Genomic DNA, 20638 nt, shown 5'->3' with positions numbered 1-20638 from the left:
AGCTCAGGGGGCGGTTCGGGCCCGGCGGCAGGGCCGCTCACCCGGGGCGGCAGCGGTCGGGCACAGTGGCGTCGGTGCGGGCTCCGGCTCACGGAGCACCCCGCGCGGGGCGGGGCCGCGGCCCCACACTCACCCGCCGCCCGGGGAAGGCGCCGCCGATCCCGCACTTCCGCGCTGCCGGGCCTGCCCCGCTCCCACAGCGGAACCGCGCGGGGCGGCGCCGAACGACGCCGGGGCTGCGCCCTAACACGGGCCGGCCCTGGCCTGCCCTGCGCTGCGCGGCTCTGTCCCGGGACGCTGCAGGAGACACCGCGCGCTCGTACCTTCGGCTGCCCGCCCGTACCTTCCCCGGCCCGGGTGTCCTCAACCCTCCCCACAGGGATCTTCCCCCCCTCTCCTCTGGTCACCTTCTCCCCATTCCCACGGATGTCCTCATTCTCTCCCCACGGCGCTCTTCTCACCCACTCTCTGCGGGTGTCCTCACCTCTCTCCCGGGGAGCTGCAGCCCCAAGGCTCATGGTGAAGCCGCAGCTCTGCTCCGACGGCAGATGGAAACCCTGCTGGGCTGCTTCTGAGAAATCCCCGCCAGCTGTGCCGGGCATCACGAGGGGCCCAGGGGAGGTGACTCTGGGCCAGACCGCCTGGAGGTTGCACAAGCCCCTTTGGGACTGGGCAAAACAGGGGTGGCCGGGGATGCCCTGGTCCCGCAGGGGAAACGACACGTTGGTGAGCACCAGGACTTGTTGGTGAGCACCAGGACTTGTTACTGCTGCAACTGTGACTTTCATTTCCAAAGTTAGGGCAAGTAAGGTCAGACTCATTAAACCAAAACTTATAACTTTTGAAGAGATGAGAGGACCAGTACCTAAAGTAACCTGTCAGAGGGGAGACTGAGATGAGCTCTTAGGCAGAAGCTCTTCCCTGTGAGGATGCTGAGGCGCTGGCACAGGGTGCCCAGAGAAGCTGTGGCTGCCCCATCCCTGGCAGTGTTCAAGGCCAGGTTGGACACAGGGGCTTGGAGCAAGCTGCTCCAGTGGAAGGGGTCCCTGCCCGTGGCAGGGGTTGGAACTGGATGAGCTTTAAGGTCCCTTCAACCCAAATCATTCTGTGATTCTATGACCCCATAGAAAGGAGCTAGAAATAGAGAGGACAGGGCATTGACCAAGGCATGACTTCTTGTCATTCCCAAAGAACTTCAAAGTGACTGGGGAGGGAGTGTGACACAAAGCCAACTGGGATGAAGCAGGTCTGGGCTCAGGGGTGCCCCAGTGATGGGTTCCCAGCCCCAGGGCAGACAAATTCCCACCAGCCTGGCTTCTCCACAAGCCAATGGTCCTGGGCAGCAGGTCCCCATGGTGCCAGGAGTGATATGACCAGGACTCCAGCACAAAAGGGACCACAGACTATCTGGAGTAGAAGCTGTGAGAGACACTCTTGCTCCCCTGCTGATATTTCCCCTCCCTCCCCGAGGCTGCTCACACTGTGCTCCTGCAAAGGTAGGAAAATGTGCTACATCTAACACAATCCAGAGCAATCCCTGCTTCTACAGAGACTGGTCTTTTCCTTTCCTGAATACAGGGAAGGTGATGCTTAGCCTAGACTTGTAGGGCCTTTCTTTGTGCTTACCTCCCCACCTGTCTCTGAGATCACACAGATCCTCATTTTCTTAATTTCTAGAGGGTCCAGCCAGGCATTTGGAAATACACCCTTGCAGGTTTAAAATAAATGTATTGCAAATGAAGGTTCTGGCTGAGTATGTGCCAGTAGCCCCTTGTCATGCCTGTCGTGCAGAATTATTATAAATGCGGTGCTGGTAGCTAATAAAAATGATCATGAAATTAACCCTGGCACCTTCCTGGAGCTAAAGATGACACTTCTGGTTGATGCAGCATCTCTTCAAATAGCTGCAGGTTGCTGTTTTTCCCTATAGACTGCTTCTCTAGGCTCTGGAAAGAGCATCCTCCATCAAATATCCAGACAAAAGATGTCATGCTCATCCTCTGTAAGAGCCCTTCACTGGCAAGGTCTGCTTGAATGTTTGGTAAAGAACCCGGGGGGGAGAACTTGCTGACATCACATTGGAGCACAGGAATGAGCCTGTGAGATTAGAAAGGGAGGAACTTATGTGAATGCGTGCAGGGTGGAAAGGGAAGGATACATTGTGTGAAAGGAGTGAGAAAACGTCTGCCACTCTCGCTGTGAGCCAGTGCTGGATTTGCAGGCAGAGGACGAAAGCTTTGCTAACAAGGATTGAAGCCTGGTGGCTGACTCCAGCTTAGGCTTCAAAAATTAAATGCTGAGAGAGCACATTTCCAAATGGAGATGAGAGCAGAGGGCACTGTCACTCTCTGTGAACAAATGACAGGAAAACAGATGCTGCAGGAGGAAGCTGATGTCTCCGCAAGGCGACAGGCGACAGGCACAAGAACCATTCAGAGCCTGAAGAGGGCAGAAAAAAAATGCATCCACTGTGCATGTGGGGGTAGGATCAAACACCACGGCAGGCTTCATCTCACCACAGCCAAGCTAAACCTGCACTCAACATCCAGGTTTCTCTCCGCTTCTGGGGTGAGGCAAAGGACCATCATGTGACTGGGGTGGGAAGGGACCTCTGGAGGTCTCTGGTACAGCCTCCCACTCCAAGTAGGACTTCGATCAGTTGCTTGGCACCTTGTCCCATCCACAGCTGATTGTTTCCCAGGATGGAGATCACTGACCTCTCTGGGATCCTTAGAGGAGATTCTTCCCCCTCTTACGGGGCAATTTCTTTTCCTAACGTCCATTCAGAACTTTCTTCCTTGCCCTATCACTCTGCACCTCTGCGAAGTGGCTGGCTCTGTCTGGTCCACACCCTCCTGTGAGGTAGTTGAAGAAAACAGGGAAGTCTGCATTTAGCCCTCTCCTGAAGACTTAAACCCCAGTTTCTGTCTTCCTCTCTTCCTATGTCATGCGTTGAGTTCTCTTAACCATCTTGGTGGCTTTCACTGGACTCACTCCAGTATATCAGTGTCTTTCCTGTATTTGGGAGTCTGAAACCAGGCAGTTTCAGGCCTTACACAGAGACCCACCTGTTCTGGACACCTTTTTCAAGATAGTCTGGGCTCTGTTCTATCAAATCAACACCCAAAGAGACAGGGCCCATGGTGAGGGATAGTAAAATAATGTGTAATTCATATGCTGGGACTTGAATTCATGTTTCCTTGAGCTGTGTGACTTTAAAGTCCTCCTCCTGACAGAAACAGAAGCAGGAGAATGCCACCCTGGGACTTCCTAGCCTAGCATCCTGCCTTCCACACTTACGGACAGCCAGAGCACAGCAAAGGGTGTGAGATCAGGCCATGCAACAGTGAGTATTCTTTCGTAGCCTGGAGACCTCTTGAACCAAAGGTAGTATCTTTGTCCTGAGTAAACCTCAAGAGATTTTCCTTCCACAGATTTGTTCTATGGGGTTTCTTAACCCCTATTAGCACTGAGCAGCCACAGCAGTGTGTGGAAGCAGCTAATGCCAAGATGAGGGAGGAAGTATCTCCCTTTTACTGATTTTACCTTCTGCTAATTTCACTCGATGCCTCTATTCTTGTTCTCCTTGTCCCTCACAACTCAGTCATATGCACCTCAGCTGTTCCAGGCTGAAGAGTCCCAGTCTATGTAGTTATTCTTCCTGCAGCAGTCTGTACCTCTGCTCACCATTGCTGCCCTTCTGTGAGTTTCGGGCTTGGTTTTGTTGAGTTTTTTTTTCAAGTCTACTGTATTGTGCTTGAGATGGATTATACCTGAGTGGCACTAGTCCATGCAGAGCCCGCTGCTGCCTATTGAAAATGAGTATTGTTGTTTCCTCTATGGATCATGTTACATGCATTTTATGGAATTTCATCTGGTATTTTACTGCCTGGTGAAAGTGAGACCTTCAGGCAGCTCTTTGGGATCACTGTCTTTCCCCTTAATTCCTAGAACCCCAACGAAATGTTTTATGAGGTCCATCTCCTTTGCATTTTCTAAGACCAAGTATCCTTCTCTGGTATCACAAATCCAGATATTGTCATGCCTGATACTATAATAACCTGCCTACAAAAAAGCAAATAAACTCCAGTACCTACACCTGAGATGGCTCCTTCCAAAACACTGCTCAAATGCAAGACTTCTGAGATCTGAGCTGAGAAAAGCATTTCACTGGAGCTTGAACGGAAGAACTACAAGTCTGACCAGGCCTCTGTCGACCACCTGGAGAAATCCAGATTTGGTGTGCTTAGGATGACATCATAACTACTGCAAATACAAACCCCAAATTGTTGGCCCAATATACACTGACTCTGACAGGTCTAACAGGATCCAAGAAAGTTTATATGAGAATAAAATCCAGTTGGGGGTCCTGGCTTTGGATTCAGTGGTGTCTGCAAGCACTGCTCTACTAAATTGCATGGCTGCACACTTCTCAATTGCAGTGTGAGCAGACAGCTGATCTGCAGCTGATCTGCACCATCCATCAATCCTGCGCTGTAGAGATGCTGTGCCACCAGCGATGTGCCCATGGCACACAATGCAACAGCCTGACAGGCAAGACAAAAGTGGAACAAGAAAAAACTCCCATTTTATTAAACATTATGTTTTCACTTGGTGTTGAATCACTGCTGGAAACAGTTTGTGACGTGTACCCACCTTTTATAGCCATCTTTTGTGCTGTCCTTTTCATGGAGACTGAAAAAATGACATCACAGTCCTTTTCCCAGGCAGCACGGGATAAAACCCCAGCCACCAAGGCGTGAGATGCTCCAGAGGCCAATGCAAGATGTGACTGCCGTGATTGCACCAAGTGGTGCCGCTGCCCAGGGTGGGAGCCTGTTGCTTCAAGAAATTGGGCATTTTTTAGCTGGTCCAGAGATGTCTTCGAGATGCAAGAAGTCCCCAGGCTGAGGGGGGTGGGGTGGTGGGGGTGTTATTATAAATGAAATAATAATGCCGTTTCTCCTGAAGACAGAAGCTCGAGCTGCCAGCGACGGATGGAGGAGGGGGCCGTGCAGCCAAGCAGCAGCCATGCCCCAGCCGAGCCGGGCCGGGCCGGGCAGGCGGCCCCCGGCCCCTGGAGGCCGGGCCGCAGCCTCTGCGTCAGTCGCCACCGCCCCCGAGTGACAGCGGCATGTGCGGTGCGGCTATAAATGCCGGCGGGGACGGTGGGGGGGGGCAGTGGCGGGGTCGGGGCAGCTGTGGAACGGCAGCTGCCATGGGCTCTCCCCGCCGCGCCCTCGGCGGCCTCCACGGGCGGGGAACGGACACCATAGAGGGGGCGGAGGAGGCCGAGAGCGCGGCCTGGGCCTCCCGCCCCGACCGGCGCAGCTACCTGCTGGGCATCCGGCCCCAGAACAGGTGAGGAGGCCGGGCCGGGGGGAAGAGGCCGGGGTGCGGCGGGTGTCCCCCGGCCCGGCCGGCGCCGTGGGTGCATGCTGCCGCCGGGCCCTGGGACGGGGCCTGCGGGATACATGTCGAAGGCAGGTGGAAGGCCGGGGAGTTGTGCGCGGGGACGAATTGGCCGGAGCGAGGCGGGAGGAGAGCAGGCTGGCAGCGGCCCAGCATGTAAGGCAATACCCGGCCCCGAGCAGGCCGAGACGCCGGCTGAGCTGGAATTGGAACGGCTGTAACGGCCTTTCCCGGCCCGGAGATCTCCTCCAGGGTGGAAACACCAAGTGAGGGCTCGAGCTCTCTGAAAGAGCTCGTTTGCTGCAGCCACCCGCTTGCTTCCCAGGAGAGGCCGCGCTTCTGTGGTGATGCAGCCGGGGCAGGTGCTGAGGCCATCGCCTTGCTGTGAAATCACGATGGACACGAGCTTGCACCTCCCAACTTAAACTTGGGTACAGGGTTCTGCGCTGACCTTCCTGCCTCTACTGTACTGAAACCGTGTGTGTTATCGACACCAGACGCCAAGCAAGGGGCCCGCAGAGTGTGTGCCTTATCTTATTGTCAAAAAGGTATTTCTACAATGTAGATACAGGCCAAGCAGTGATGAGAACAGCATTCCTAGGTCAGAAATGGCCTTAGGCACAGGGTCTGTGGTGGGAATAAGGCTTTGTTTGCATGGGAGAAGGTATGATAAACATGTTGTCAACTGAGACTGAGGTTAGCAAATACAAAAATGCAAGGCAACGAGCCAGCAGAGGCAAAGGTGTCAGTGATTGTGCTAGTCATTCAAAATAAATTACTTTGAATTCACTAGGAATGCTCTTCAGTCTGTAAGCTCTTGAAACAAGTGTGCCTCTTTCCTTTCAACAATTTATGAATAATCCATTTCCAGTGTGTCAAGCATTGATGCCTCAAAGAATCAGAGATTCGTAAAAATAAATACAGGACCAAAAGAGATTAGAAAGCGCTATCTGGAAGTCAGATGTTTAAACTGGGGTAATGCCAAAGTTAAATTGCTTTAATTCAGTTCCCTTATCGTTGTATCGTAGCATGCGATCTAATTGCAGTCTATCTGCATACCATGGCATCTTCATTACCAACAAATGCCCGTACAGCATCCACAACCAGGCTGTGACCTTGGACCATACCAAAAGAAATCTGTAATCAAGTTTGATGGCTTCATTTTGCAGATTACAAGTAGAGAGTCTTTAAGTAAATAAGATGTTGAGGTGTTTTGGTTGCCTGTAGCTTGAACTTCCCCACCGCTCCCTCTTCCCCCTCCCTCCTAGTATGTTCTAATTGTAGCTTTAATCAGTTTAATCAGGGAGGTTCATCAGTCCTTCAAGCAATACTTCTGGTGTTTCCCACTGACTTATCACAGAGTGGTTTGGGTTGGAAGGGACCTTAAAGCTCATCCAGTTCCAACCCCTGCCACAGACAGGGACACCTTCCACTAGAGCAGGTTGGTCCAAGCCCCTGTGTCCAACCTGGCCTTGAACACTGCCAGGGATGGGGCAGCCACAGCTTCTCTGGGCACCCTGTGCCAGCGCCTCGACACCCTCACAGGGAAGAACTTTTGCCTAGTGTATAATCTCAGTCTCCCCTCTGGCAGGTTAAAGCCATTCCCCTTTGTCCTGTTCCTACAGGCCCTTGTCAAAAGTCCCTCTCCAGATTTCTTGTAGGCCAACTAATACCTAACTATTGGAAGACTATTACAAGGTCTCCCCTGAGCTTTCTTTTCCCTAAATCCCCAAAGGGATCCTTAGGGCCACAGAGAAAGGCACAGAGAGATGTAGCATTTCTGACTGGGTTGATACTGTGGTTTAGGCACAGTAAATCCAGCCTGTATCGGCAAAGCTCTGGGTCCTGAACACCTTGAACTTGTCAGGGTAGTGCTGTGGGCGGGTGCTTCGTGGGACCCTGATGCTTTTGCAGGTAAAGGGACACTGTGCTATGACACTTAGATCAACAGTGCATTCCGTTTCCAAACATTGTCCAGTCCTTTTTTCAACCCATTTCTGTATTTGTTCTTCAAAGCCCATAGCAAGTTAATTTCATTTTGCCTGTTAACTTCAGTGGCTGCCACTTCTGTTGTAAGAAGCACAGAGTAAATATTCACTGAATAGCAAAACTGACCTGTCCATGTGCTCATGACACCTTCCAGTTTCTCTAATGAATTAGAGAGGAGGAATTTAGAAGTCTCGTTCCCTCCACAGCCCTGAGAGCACCTAAAAGACTTGAGCCAGAATGCATGGAAACTGTGTTGTTGTCTATAATGCAGGGCAATGGCTTGAATGAAGTGAGGCTTTTTGTCTTGTAATGAAATAATGTATCATATCAATTCTGGAAAGCAAGCAAGTGGAATGATGTAGCAAGAAGATTTGCAGAAAGCAATTATGAATTTAATTAAATCCAGGAGCATCTGCAGAACTTGCGTCGGAGAACTTGAAAAGCAAGATGAGTGACATGCCTAAGAGCAGATAACATTCAGCAATTCTCTAACACAGCACAGTATTTGAATTTGGTGGGTTTGGAGCTAACAAAAATATGGGACAAGTGATGCAGACACAGAATTGTGGTGGGAGACTGCTATGGTGGTTAGAAAGCAAAAATGGATATTCTGATCCAAACCCAGTGTGGGGTTGTTTTTCAGGCTTCTCTGTTGCTGTCTTTATATGTATTTGTAGAGTGTGCTTAAACAAAATATTTGCCTGCTCTCTTCACTGATTCTTAAAGCAGTGGCAAGTACAGTGTCATGATGGGGGTCCTTATAGGCATGGAAATATCTTTATGAGAATAAACTAAGGTTAGCAATTGCTGCTTCTGATGTGGCTTGTGAATGTGTTTCATCCATGTGCTTGCATTCATGAACCACATAGAGAGCAGACTGGACGATTTTACTTGGTCTCCCTAATCCTATAGGAGGAAAGGGATGTTGTATAAATTAAAGGATGCTAATTTGGAAACCAGAACATGGTCTTTCTTGTTTTTAACTTGCAGAATTTGTCAGAGGTGGTGCTCCAGGGGTCAAAAGAGCAGAGGTGTTGAGAATGGCTATAGAGAGAGAATCCGTCTATTACATGGAATATTCAGTATATTTACTTTTCGTACCCTTGGGAACTGGTCTTTAGGAAGAATCTTTTCTGTGAGCAGATAGTTCAGTGGCAGGAGATCACTGCTTTTCCTTCTCTGGTCTTTTAACATACCAGATATCAGACAATGTGAGGAGCAGCTTATGGTCATGGTGACTTGTCTTCTGCCCTGGCAGTTGACAGGGGTTTTTTATTTTGGGGTAGGTTTCTTTTTTTTAAACTCTTATGTCTCAAAGCATTTGACTGTAATTACTTCACAAAGTGAAAGGAGAAGCTGTCAGTCCTCTCCAGGGTCTGCCTTGGCTGTATTCATGGGCCACAACTTCAAGCCATGTCTTCAGGTGTCCTTAATGTACGAACTAGCTGAGTCTGAAATACGACTTGTGCAGAGAGGTGCGATTTTATATAAAAACTTCATCTGAGTCCTAGGCAAACTCCTCTATTGGAAGTGATCTGCCCCTCTTTTCTAATGCTGATGTCTGCTCTTTGGTCTCGTTACAGCATTGCCTCCTTGCTTAAATATCTTTCTACTGTCATAGCTTCATCGTATGCAGATATTTATAGAGTATAGTGACATTGCCTCTGATCTTTTCTTGGATGCTGTCTTTGGTTGTGGAGGCAGCTGAGCTCAGGAGAGTGCTGTGCCACCTGGCTTTTCTGGCTAGAAGACATCCTCAATCTTGTACCTCTTGCTTTGCACATAATATCAAATGAAGGTGAAAGATATGTTACTATAATAAAGTGAGCTGAAAACTCAAGAGTGCTTATTTCCTGAAGAGCATGGGAGGAGCATAGCTGTCTTAGCTCAGAGGAGTTCCCTCTTCAGCAGCTGGGCATCTGTAACTTACTATGGGACCTTGCTATTCATAGTATCATAGAATGATTTGGGTTTGGAAAGGACCTTAAGGTCATCCAGTTCCAATCTCCTGCTGTTGCAGGTTATCTTAAGTTTTACTGAATCTTTCTATATTTTGTGTTTGTTTGTGAAACAGTTATCTATAGGAACATCTTGATTTAAGAAGTTAGCCTTTAGGTTAGCATGGGTTGCTGTGTTATTGAAATCTGACACCGTGTTGCTTGGAGTCCTTGTTCTCTGTAACATGTTTGCCTTAGTCCTTACTCACTAGACCATAAGCAGAGCACCCAGGTCTATTGTATATAGGATGAGTTATTTGACAACCTGGCAAGGTAGAAATTTAGCCAGCCAACTTGGCAACAAAACTTACTTTTAAGATGTCCTGAAGTAAACTGCCTTCATTATAATGCTAAAAAGCACACCCACAGATTGAGAAGACCCTCGCCCAAGTGAAGACCCTTCCCCTGCGCAAGTGTAGTAGCAGAAGAGAATATTATAATTGTATGCAAATCACTGTAACTGGGAGTGTTCTACCTTGTCATTTTTGTGTATAAATGTAACAACAAAATCAGCATGGGGTGTGCTTGATTTGTGGAAATTCCACCCGGCACCAGCACTGCAATAAAGAAGTGCCTGCTTCTTAATGCTACATTAGGATTAAGGAATTTTATTCTCCTGACTTTCAGTGACACTGCCATGGGCAGGGATGCCTCACACTAGACCATATCACCAAAGGCTCCGTCCAACTTGGCCTTTAGCACTGTGGGGGATGGAGTATTTACCACTTCTTTGGGCAGCCTGTGCCAGTTCCTCACCACCCTCACAGTAAAGAACTTCAGGACCCACGGATAGATTTCAATGGACTTGTGCACATTCAGGTTCCTAAGATGATCTCGAACCTGATCCCCTCCTGCAGAGCGCCTAAGGTCTTCATTCTCCCACTCCCTGCATCTGGATTCCAAGACTTTGGTGGTGTGGTCAGAATACTTGCCAGTGAAGAATGAGGCAAAGAAGTCATTGAGAACCTCAGCCTTCTCCAAATCCAGGGTAGCCTGTTCTCCCGTTTCCTTCTGGAAAGGGCCCACATTATCTCTAGTCTGTCTTTTTTTGGCGACATACCTATAGAAGCCTTTCCTGTTGTCTCTGACATCCCTGGCCAGACTCAGTTCTAACTGGTTCTAACTTAGCTTTCTTGACCTGATCCCTAGCTTCCCGCACAATGTCGCTGTGTTCTTTCCAGGCCTCCTGTCCCCGCTTCCACCTGAACACGAGATCAAGCATGGCACCTCTCCTTGTTGACTCCTCTGATACTTGCAAGAGGAAGTTGTCTTCCGCGGAATCAAAGAACCTCCTGGATTGCTTGTGCCGGGCCATACCATCCCTCTAACAGATACTAGGATGGTTGAAGTCCCCCATGAGGACAAGGGCCTGCAAGCGTGAGGCTGTTCCTGTCTGTCTATAGAGAGCTTCACCCACAGTGTCCCGATCAGGTGGCCTGTAGCAGATCCCCTCAGTGATGTTCCCTAACTCCCAAACTTTTGGTTGGCTATTTTGGCAACAAGTGTTCTAAATCCCTAATAAGAAACCTTTTGGTGCTGTTGCATCTGGGGAAATTCAGTCCATTTATTGTGTCGGATGGAAGTGTCCCAAACTCTGAAAGGAGGGAACATCCAGTACCCACTGCAAAGGCAAAAGTAAAGGCATCAGTAAATTCATCTGTGATCTGTAGGATCTCTAGGACGGAGGCATCACTTTCCTCTCAGTGCAATTATCTGCACAGTAATGCTTGGTTTGAGTGGGGCTCCTTGGCAGTTGTGCACATTGAATAATAATCCCAAACTTCACATTTTGGCCCCCATTAAAAAGCCTTCTATCCTTATCTTCTAGAAGGTCAAGCAGAACTGACTGTAGGCTGATGAGCTGATAACCTAGGCTGGAAGATCAAGATGTGGAGCTGGACAAACAGTGGCCTTCAGGGCCAGTGTTAAAATACAGAATATATCACATGTGTAAACTTTGTTCTTCTCTGGAAACTTCGTAAATGGAGACATTTTCCAGGCCTGGAATCCCATCTGATTGCATAGACAGGAAAGCATGATCTGCTCTGAACTGGGCACCTCTTGTTCCACAGCAGAGGCCATTTCCAGGAGACGGAATGAAGACCTGCTCTATCCTCACACTGTTTCAGCAAGAGGAGAAAGATTGTGGGTGAATGAGGCTGTTGTATGATGCCAACTAAGTCTCACACTTTACAGCATCACCTGGTACAAGAAAAGGAAGGCAGAACTGTTCTGAACAACTTTATTTTCACCTTGCTGCTTTTCTAGCCCACAGCTACAAAAATCTACACACAATGAGTTACTTAGGAAGATGTCAGCTTTCCTGGGCATTTCATTGCCTAGTATTTGCTTTGCTTTCACAGTATCACAGTATGCTAGAGATTGGAAGGGACCTCAAAAGATCATCTAGTCCAATCCCCCTGCCAGAGCAGGAACACCTAGATAAGGTTACACAGGAATGTGTCCAGGCGGGTTTTGAATGTCTCCAGAGAAGGAGACTCCACAACCCCCCTGGGCAGCCTGTTCCAGTGTTCTGTCACCCTCACTTCTTGTTTCTGAAGTTTCTTCTCAAATTTAAGTGGAACCTCTTGTGTTCCAGTTTGTACCCATTACCCCTTGTCCTATCATTGTTTGCCACTGAGAAGAGCCTGGCTCCATCCTCGTGACACTCCCCCTTTATATATTTATATACACTAATAAGGTCACCCCTCAGTCTCCTCTTCTCCAAACTATAGAGACCCAGCTCCCTCAGTCTTTCCTCATAAGGGAGATGCTCCACTCCCTTCATCATCTTAGTTGCCCTGCGCTGGACTCTCTTCAGCAGGTCCCTGTCCTTCTTGAACTGAGGGGCCCAGAACTGGACACAATATTCCAGGTGCGGTCTCACCAGGGCAGAGTAGAGGGGAAGGAGGACCTCTCTCGACCTACTGACCACCCCCCTTCTAATACACCCCAGGATGCCATTGGCCTTCTTGGCCACAAGGGCACAGTGTTGGCTCATGGTCATCCTGCCGTCCACTAGGACCCCCAGGTGCCTCTCCCCTACACTACTCTCTAACAGGTCGTTCCCCAACCTATACTGGAACCTGGGGTTGTTCCTGCCCAGATGCAGGACTCTACACTTTCCCTTGTTATATTTCATCAAGTTTCTCCCTGCCCAACTCTCCAGCCTGTCCAGGTCCCGCTGGATGGCAGCACAGCCTTCTGGCGTGTCAGCCACTCCTCCCAGCTTAGTGTCATCAGCAAACTTGCTGACAGTACACTCAATTCCCTCATCTAAATCATTGATGAATATATTAAATAATACTGGTCCCAGTACTGACCCTTGAGGCACTCCACTAGATACAGGCCTCCAACTAGACTCCGCCCCATAGACTACAACTCTCTGGCTTCTGTCCTTCAGCCAGTTCGCAGTCCATCTCACTACCTGATCATCCAGGCCACACTTCCTCAATTTAGCTATGAGGATGCTGTGGGAGACTGTGTCAAATGCTTTGCTGAAGTCAAGGTAGACCACATCCACCGCTCTGCCATCATCCATCCACCGTGTTATTTCCTCATAAAAGGCTATGAGGTTGGTCAAGCATGACTTCCCCTTGGTAAAGCCATGTTGACTGCCCCTCATAACCCTCTTATCCTTGATATGCCTTAAGATGGCACCAAGGATAAGGTGTTCCATCACTTTCCCAGGGATGGAGGTGAGGCTGACTGGTCTATAGTTACCCGGGTCCTCCTTCTTGCCCTTTTTGAAGACTGGAGTGACATTTGCTTTCCTCCAGTCCTCAGGCACCTCTCCCATTTCCCAAGACTTGGTAAAGATGATGGAGAGTGGTCTAGCAATGACTTCCGCCAGTTCCCTCAGCACCCGCGGGTGCATCCCATCTGGACCCATGGATTTATGGATGTCCAGATTGCTCAACTGGTCTCTAACCCATTCCTCGTCGACTAAGGCAAACTGCTCCAGTGACCTGACTTCATGCTTTCTTTTATACTTTCTCATTCCTTGATGTCTTTCAACTAGTTGCCAGTTTAATTTGGACCATAAAGGCAGCAATAATGCAGAATTAAAATACATAGATCTGGGCCATCTTCAGAGTGTTACAGAGGCTGATACAGAAACATGTAACTTAATTTATTTTTTTCCACCTTCTCTGTTAATGCCATCTAGCTCTAAATTCTTACATGCAAGTCTGTGTTTATCTTTGCTCAAAGTAAATAACCTGCAGAAAAACTGTCATATTTCTCCAGCTCCGACATCAATTCGTTCTGTGACCTTGCCAAGCAAAGACTCAATACATCCGCTTTCCAGTCTGTAAAATAACAATGTGTCTTGTACAGCTCCATAGCACTCACAGCTGCTTTATCACAGGATTGCTGGTAATTGTTGTCATGGTATATGAAACACAAACACACTTGTTCTGTGCATGCATGAAGCACTTGACAAGAAGCGGGACACATGGCAGGAAAGAAGCATAACATATGTACATGAAAGCTTCATTGTTGGCTTTTAAATGTTGAAAATGGGTTGCTATTGACATCGGAGAAGACATTTGGAGTGCTTTGTATTTGTCTCAAATAGTGTCAACCTTGGAGGCAGAGAAGTTCATATATGAAATCTTATACTTGGAAATCTGCATGTGTAAAACATGCCCAATAATGTCACCGGTGAGAATGCCAGCAAGAGGAAGAATCTGTAGGGGATTGCCAGGGCCATCCCTCTGTCCCGCTCCCAGGATGGAAGGGCTGCCAGTTCTCATTGGGCTTTTCTGAGGAGGTTTTGTGCAATGCTGATTCCATCAAAACAGAACTCATACGTCTCAGCCTTGCTGTTGTGACACGTTTTGCTGTTTACTTGCTGCACTGGACAACTTGTGTGGCTCAGTTTTTGTGCTGTGGAAGAGCATTGAAATATATTAATGACTGTTGCAGCTCAAGCTGCAAGTACAAGTCCCTGTACTTGTACATGTGAGGATGGAACCACTGTGAAGCCTATTTCAGAGTTTCCTGAGCTCTTGTCAACTTCCGTATGAGAACATGAGCTGGAAGAAGAAAGATTTCTGTCTCTCAGGGAGAAGAAATACAGAAAGAGGATAATTTCAAGCAGTGATTGCATGAGAGGGTTAGAAAAGGTGCCAGATTTAAAATCTATGTTTTTCAAGCAGTTAACTTTTCAGTGCCAGTGGGGTGATGTACCAGCCTAGGCCATCAACCTCAGCAGTACTTTTAGTGACGAAAAAAAGTGGGTGGTGTTGATGGTTCCGCCTCCTGCCAGTGCAGCAAGACTGAAATTTGGCATGTCCAACCCTAACTGTTCTATGATTCTGTGTGCATGAAAAATAGGGAAGACTGTCTTCACTTCCGAGCAAAATTATGAGTCATTGAAGAGCTAAAACCTTTAAGAGGATGATAAAATTCCATGAGAGTTTGAAAGTATCTGATAAAACAAAATTCAAAGAACTGAGGCTGGTAGAAGGTACATAGTAGAGGGGTATAATTCTACGGTACAGTACTACAGTGGTTAATAACCAAACCTGTACTTGCAGGGGTAGCTGTGCTTCAGTTCATAAATGCAAGGTGCTGGAAGAGGCTTTCCTCCCACTGATGCTGGACATGCATATCTGTCTGAGCTCCAGTAAAGAGAAACCAGTACCTTTAGACTTTGATTCACCCACTGTAGAGGTGTTCCTCAGGGTAAGATAAGTGTTTGCTTTCGTCCAGGAGCTAGAATGTTCCCAAGCTTGCTCAGGAGAGACACATTCACTGCTGATGCTGCATTTCATGAGCAGAGTCCTGTGTTGTGTGCACTAGCAAGTCTCTGGGGAGCTGAGGACACCGACAGCCCAATCCCAGAGTATCGGACTAGTCATGCTGGGGCATCTGTCATGCCTTGCATGGAAGCCCCATGTTTCCAATCATGTGGGTTTGGTTTGGAGTCTGGTGTAGTTATGCTGCTGCAGCTCTGTGCGGGTATGATGTGAATGTCATTAGAATGAAGGGAAACACCAGCTGCCTGCAGACAGGGCTGTTCTGGCATTCAGAATTTGATCTTGCTCTCTCTGTGCTTAAATCTCTAGACTGGAAAGCAAATTTTACTTGGTTCCTTAGCATATTGAGGTTAAACTTCAGTTAATGCATGGATTTTACCTTTTTCTTTTGATAATATCAAGGATCCTGAAGAGACCCTCAGACCATGTTTCAGGATGTGCAGTGAATAAAGCCCAGGTTGTGTGCTCAACACTGGGGATTAAAAAGAAGTATTGATGAAGCTCCCTGTTTGAGCACATTTGTGAGCACAAGGGGTTCATGGCACAGGCACCCTTCATTCTGACTCTTGCTATTTGAGTGATTTTCTTTATGTACAAGCCAAAACATCTTCTTGTTTGTCTTATGCAAGAAAGCAAGATTAAAACCACTTCTGCCTACACTAGCATTCTCCAGCAGCATTTTAGGATCTTCCCTGCTGGCTCCTCAGGCAATTCCCATGTCCTTAGTATTTCTGGAGGCTAGAAGGACATTTTTCTCTTACACGGGTATGCAAAATGTTGATGGGTTCATTTACTGTTGAAAAGTGGTGGTTCAGATAATGGAAGCACGTGAGTTATCTTTCCAGCTGGACAGAGCTGCCTGGGGCAGCCCAGAGCACATGGACCCAGCACATGGGTGCTATTGGCCCAGTGTCAGCTCTGATGGCTCTGCCTGGGAGGGTTGTGGGAGGTCAGGGCAGGCCGAGAACAGCTGGAGGTACAGTTTGAGCTCTCTAATCTGTTACGGTGTCTGGGGGTGATGAGGACAAGGTGATGTGCTGGTCAGTAAGGTAATGCAAAGGCATGCCTTGCACTGTTGGAAAGGACATGGGGCTGAAAGGAATGCCCTAGGTAGTGGGGTTCAGCTGGAAAGACAAAGGTCTTCTGTCTGATTTCTCCCATGGGCCAGCCCAGCTCATGCAAGATGGATCAGGTGGCTGATCCTCAGCCTGTTATGGTTAGTGTTTGATTTTTCTAGCTGGATAACACCTGATCTGTTCATCCTCTGACCGTGTGAACAGCATTTGGCAAGGGAGAGGGATTAGGATCATGCGGTTGGGATTGGAGAGGGTGAAGCCACTGCCAAAAGGGCAAGTGCCACCCATATTTCTTTGGTTAAAGCTATTCCTGAGAGCTGTCTAAAACTTCTTCTTTGCTCTCCTGATCTGAAGGAGTCAGTGTGCTCTTCAGAATGCTGTGTTTTTTTCTCAATTATTTGTGTAAAGTGTCAGACCTTCAAGCTGAACTGCTTTTTTACTTACTAATCCCATTCAGATTCTGCCCCACAGGTGGAAGTGCCATATGGTTGGCAGGAGCACTTTTAAGAGACCCTCTGTGGTAATTTTTAGGGTAAGACTTGAAGTCCTGCCGAGCTCCATGCTATTGGAACAGGCACAGAACCCAGATGTGGTCATTTGGGTAGGAGACCTGAAGAGGTGCACTTTTGTTGGTTCTTCATGCTGTCTTCTGTAACTTTATCATAAAGCACTGAAGTTTGGTTGTTCAGTGGTGGTCTTTAGTGCACAAGGCTGCAAGGCTGAGAAGGTTTGATCTGTCTGCGTGTACCAATATAGGAGTCTGACTTCTTACATCCCAAAGGGGATGTCTATACTGCAGTTGCTTCTGAGGATATAATGGTGAGGCTGTTGCATAGGCATAACTAAGATATAGCTCAGTGTGATTAAATCACTGAGTTTACGTGCTGCTGACTACCTGGTACCTAGTTAGTTTTAGGCTTTTGATTGTCCTGTGGGTGACCTGAGGATCCAAGGAACTGCCTCTGACTGCTGTGGGTCAATGCCAAGAGGTTATTTCCTACAGCCTGTAGAGGGCTGCTGCCACAGAATGGTAATGTGGCCTTTTGGCTAGGACATGAGTCCTTGAAGACACTTCTTTGGGAGAGCTGGTGGCCACTGGTAAGTAGCTCATCTGGGTGTCCCTTGTGTAGAACTTGGGTGTTTGATTCCACTCACCCCCTCCCATGAGTTGGTTAATGTTATAACGTGTTAGTATGTTCCTGCAAAGAAAGCAAAACCTGTAGCTTCTTGTGAAGTCTACTTCTTTTACTTTAATTTTTTGCCAGACCCTAGTAATTTGGGTGGCAAGCTAGGAAGCTCTATATAGTGACCAGAGAGCTTTCAGCTTCTCCAAAGAGCTGTCCTTGGAAGCGCAGAGGGTGACCAGCTCAGGCCACTTGCTTTGCCAGCAGAGAAGTGGGCTTGCAACGGTTTGTACTCTTGCCTGCCGTTTAATCCAACATCTCCTGGGGTGGAGTTGCTGCTTTGAGCACAGCGCTGCGGATGGTGCATGGAAGGCTCAGGTGCTGCTTCTTGGAAACCTACTTGTATAAATGTCTTACACTTATTCTCTGCGGTTAACGACTATTTCATTTTTACAGCCTTTGATTTCAATTGATAATGTGGCTTGCTCGTCCTGGCAGTCAGCCTGAGTGAGGCAGTTGTGCCTTCTTTTAATAGGAACTCTGACCTGTGCAAAACAACTCATCATTAATCATCTCTGTAACGGTCTGTTTATTTCAGCTCTTTTCCATGCTTCTCCTTCTAATGTTTTTTATGCTGTTTTTTGCTTAGCTTATCAAGCAGCAGATTCTCTCCCTCCAGTTTAGGAAGGTAAAACTACGTTGCATTAAACTGCTCTGACCAACACTGAATCTGGCTGCACATGATTAATCTGTAATGCTTTGGTACCGACTAATTAGTAGAGAGCCTTGAAGTGATCTAACAGCCTTATTCTGCATGATTGGATCCCTAATACGTGCTTGAACTGCAGACAGCAAAGTGAATGTTCATTGTAATTCCTGTGTTAAGGTGCAAGAAATATTTCTCTTTCTTAGCCAAGGGATGGGTGCTCAGCTACTTCTTGATATTAAAGAGAGATTTCCATCCAGAGACATTAAAAATTAGATGAGCCTGCCCTGATACTTTAAGAGAAGCATTTTTCTTCTCCCCCTGCCATCCTGTGCCTTGTTGTGAAGATCCTCATTCATTTGGACTCTGCCCTCAAATGCACTTATACAGCTGTACTTTGCCTTTGGCAAAATAACACATTTGGAAATCGGTTGCTATTACTGACTTGCTGCAGAAGCAGGTAGAGGAATGACTGTGGAGGGAAAGGCCTCTTCAAAACACCCCTGTAGCTGTTTGACTGCTAACCAAAGAGTAAGGAAAATAAAATAATGATGAAAAGGAATACACTTCTTAAATCTCCTTTTCCAGCAGACTGCTTTTGTATGGAAATCCCTCTTTAATGTGAAAAGGCTACTGAATTGCCAGTGTCCTCTACTGAATTGATGGTGTCCTCTTCCACAGGACAAAGGCTCCAGGGCTTTTCTGCAACAAAGATGTAGCTTCAGGAAGGCCTGGAGAAATAGAGGCTGCTGCTTTCTGTCAGGATTTCTTGAATGCTCTGAATTACTGGTTTAGAAAGCAATTTGAATTGGACAAGTCTCATTGCAGCTGGAGGGAGTCAGCTGAGAGCCCCACAGTGCTGCAGTTTCCAAACCCCCTCTACCCTCTCCCTCCCTGCGACTAATATGAGGGTTTCTTTGAAAGATTAAATAGACCTTCCAGGGCTTCCTGCCAAGTGTATGTTGGGCAAATCTCCTCTTATTCGTCTGCTTTGCCTGTGGAGCCCTCAGCTTCTTGTGATGCTGCTTTCCTAGAACATTCAGTAGCCTTTGTTGTGTTTCACCTGACTGTGGGATTTGCACTGAAGGGACCAGACTTATTCCTGGCACTGCCTGCTGATACCGATGGCATGGTACTGGGATTAAACTTGGTCATGAGTGTCACTATGTGTGTGTGTGCATCACTTTTTTTGAGATGCTGATCCGGTTGCTCTGCTGCTGGTGTATGAAATGTTCGTTGATGCTTGGAAAATTCCTTTATGTAGATCTAAAAGGCATTTACTGGCCTAGGGCTGGGGATCTGTATTGAAGGGGCCAGACCAGTAAACCCCACCAGTAACTGCCTTGGTACTGGATTGTCTGCCTTGCTCTTTGGAAATGGGAGGGTTTTTTTCTCCTAGGGTTGGAGCATGGAAAGGTTTCTTTGGTTTGAACAGCTGTTGGCTTAAACAGCCCTTTCCTGGCCTTGTAGCTGTGTGAAGAGTTGCTTGCCCCAGTCTCCTGGGGACCATTGATTTCCACAGAAGAGTCTGAGCTGTAGAATCTGTTTTTTACCCCATTGCACATGTGTTTGCATATAGACAGTGCTTATAACCCTCGTTCAGTAGATGAGTCAAGTTTGCAACTACCGCAGCTGTCCCCGTCCTGTATCCTTGCCCAGCACAAAGTGCTTGGGAGTTTGGCAAGATTCCCGCTGCTTCCCAGCTGTTTGTTACTGAGGGATTCATCTCCCTGTGTCTCTTACAAACCTATTCTATCAGGAAGCCAGAGTGAAAATGATAGGACTGCAGCCTCCAGGTAAGTTTTTGGATGGATGAAACAGGCAGTTGCTATGGCTGTGGCACCTTCAGTCCCTGCTGCAGAGCCTGTCATAGCACCTGATCTTGCAGGGTTCATGCTAAACATGGTGGGGTTTTTTTTCTTCCTGAACAAGTCTGCTTCCTCAGCAGGTAGAGCATGAGTAGCATCAGCACCAGCATTCTGCCTGCAAGCTGAGGGCTGCTTGTGAGGCTGGGGTCTTCCTTATGGACCTTTCACCATGTGCTATGAGCACATGCTCGTGGTGGAGCTGTGTCAGGAATGATTTGAGAGTTTGTTCTATCTCTTGCATGTCTCTAGAAACTGATCACTTGTTTAAGGAATGTCTTTCAGTGCTGAAAATGCTATAATTAGAGCTGCCAGCTACCAGTTCTGTTGCAACATTTGCTGTTTCTCCTAAGATCCTTGCACTTGAGACCTTGGGGTCCTCTCTCCTTGTGTAAACGTGTAGTGTTTTAATTCCAGAGGGGAAAACGAAAGAAGCTCTTCCCTTCCAAGAGCCCCACAGCACTATCCAAATGAAGACTCAACGTGGAATTATCCCATTTTCCTTTAAGAAAGCTCAGATCTTCTGGGGCCTCTCTTGGTGATGCTCCAACGGGGTTGGCAGTGCTGTATGGTGATTTATTGCAAAAATTGAATAGTGCTTAAATGACTGGAGAATATAAGTTCCTTTTCTGAGCTTCATAGATTGCACTGTTTGGATAGTTATGGCTATTTGGGTGACTCAGCCTGAACTTCAAGGTCAGTGC

The 20638-nt window shown here is 47.8% G+C and overlaps 1 protein-coding gene across 1 annotated transcript in view; it reads left to right on the top strand.

Moving 5' to 3' along the window:
• Nucleotides 1–5218: 5218 nt before the first annotated feature.
• ALPK3 (alpha kinase 3) overlaps nucleotides 5219–20638 on the top strand; it is a gene marked incomplete at both ends in the record, with an annotated part of 36427 nt that continues 21007 nt past the window's right edge. Inside the window, 2 exons of the mRNA XM_080626509.1 lie at nucleotides 5219–5361; nucleotides 18013–18051. Of these exons, the coding sequence (XP_080482635.1) occupies nucleotides 5219–5361; nucleotides 18013–18051 (182 nt within the window). The remainder of the gene's footprint in view (nucleotides 5362–18012; nucleotides 18052–20638) is intronic.

This window comes from Psittacula echo, assembly GCF_963264785.1.
Source record: "Psittacula echo genome assembly, chromosome: 10".
In the NCBI taxonomy this organism is placed as follows: Eukaryota; Metazoa; Chordata; class Aves; order Psittaciformes; family Psittacidae; genus Psittacula; species Psittacula echo.
The sequence above is the reverse complement of the archived record's forward strand: the minus strand, read 5'-3'. Positions and strand labels throughout refer to the sequence as shown.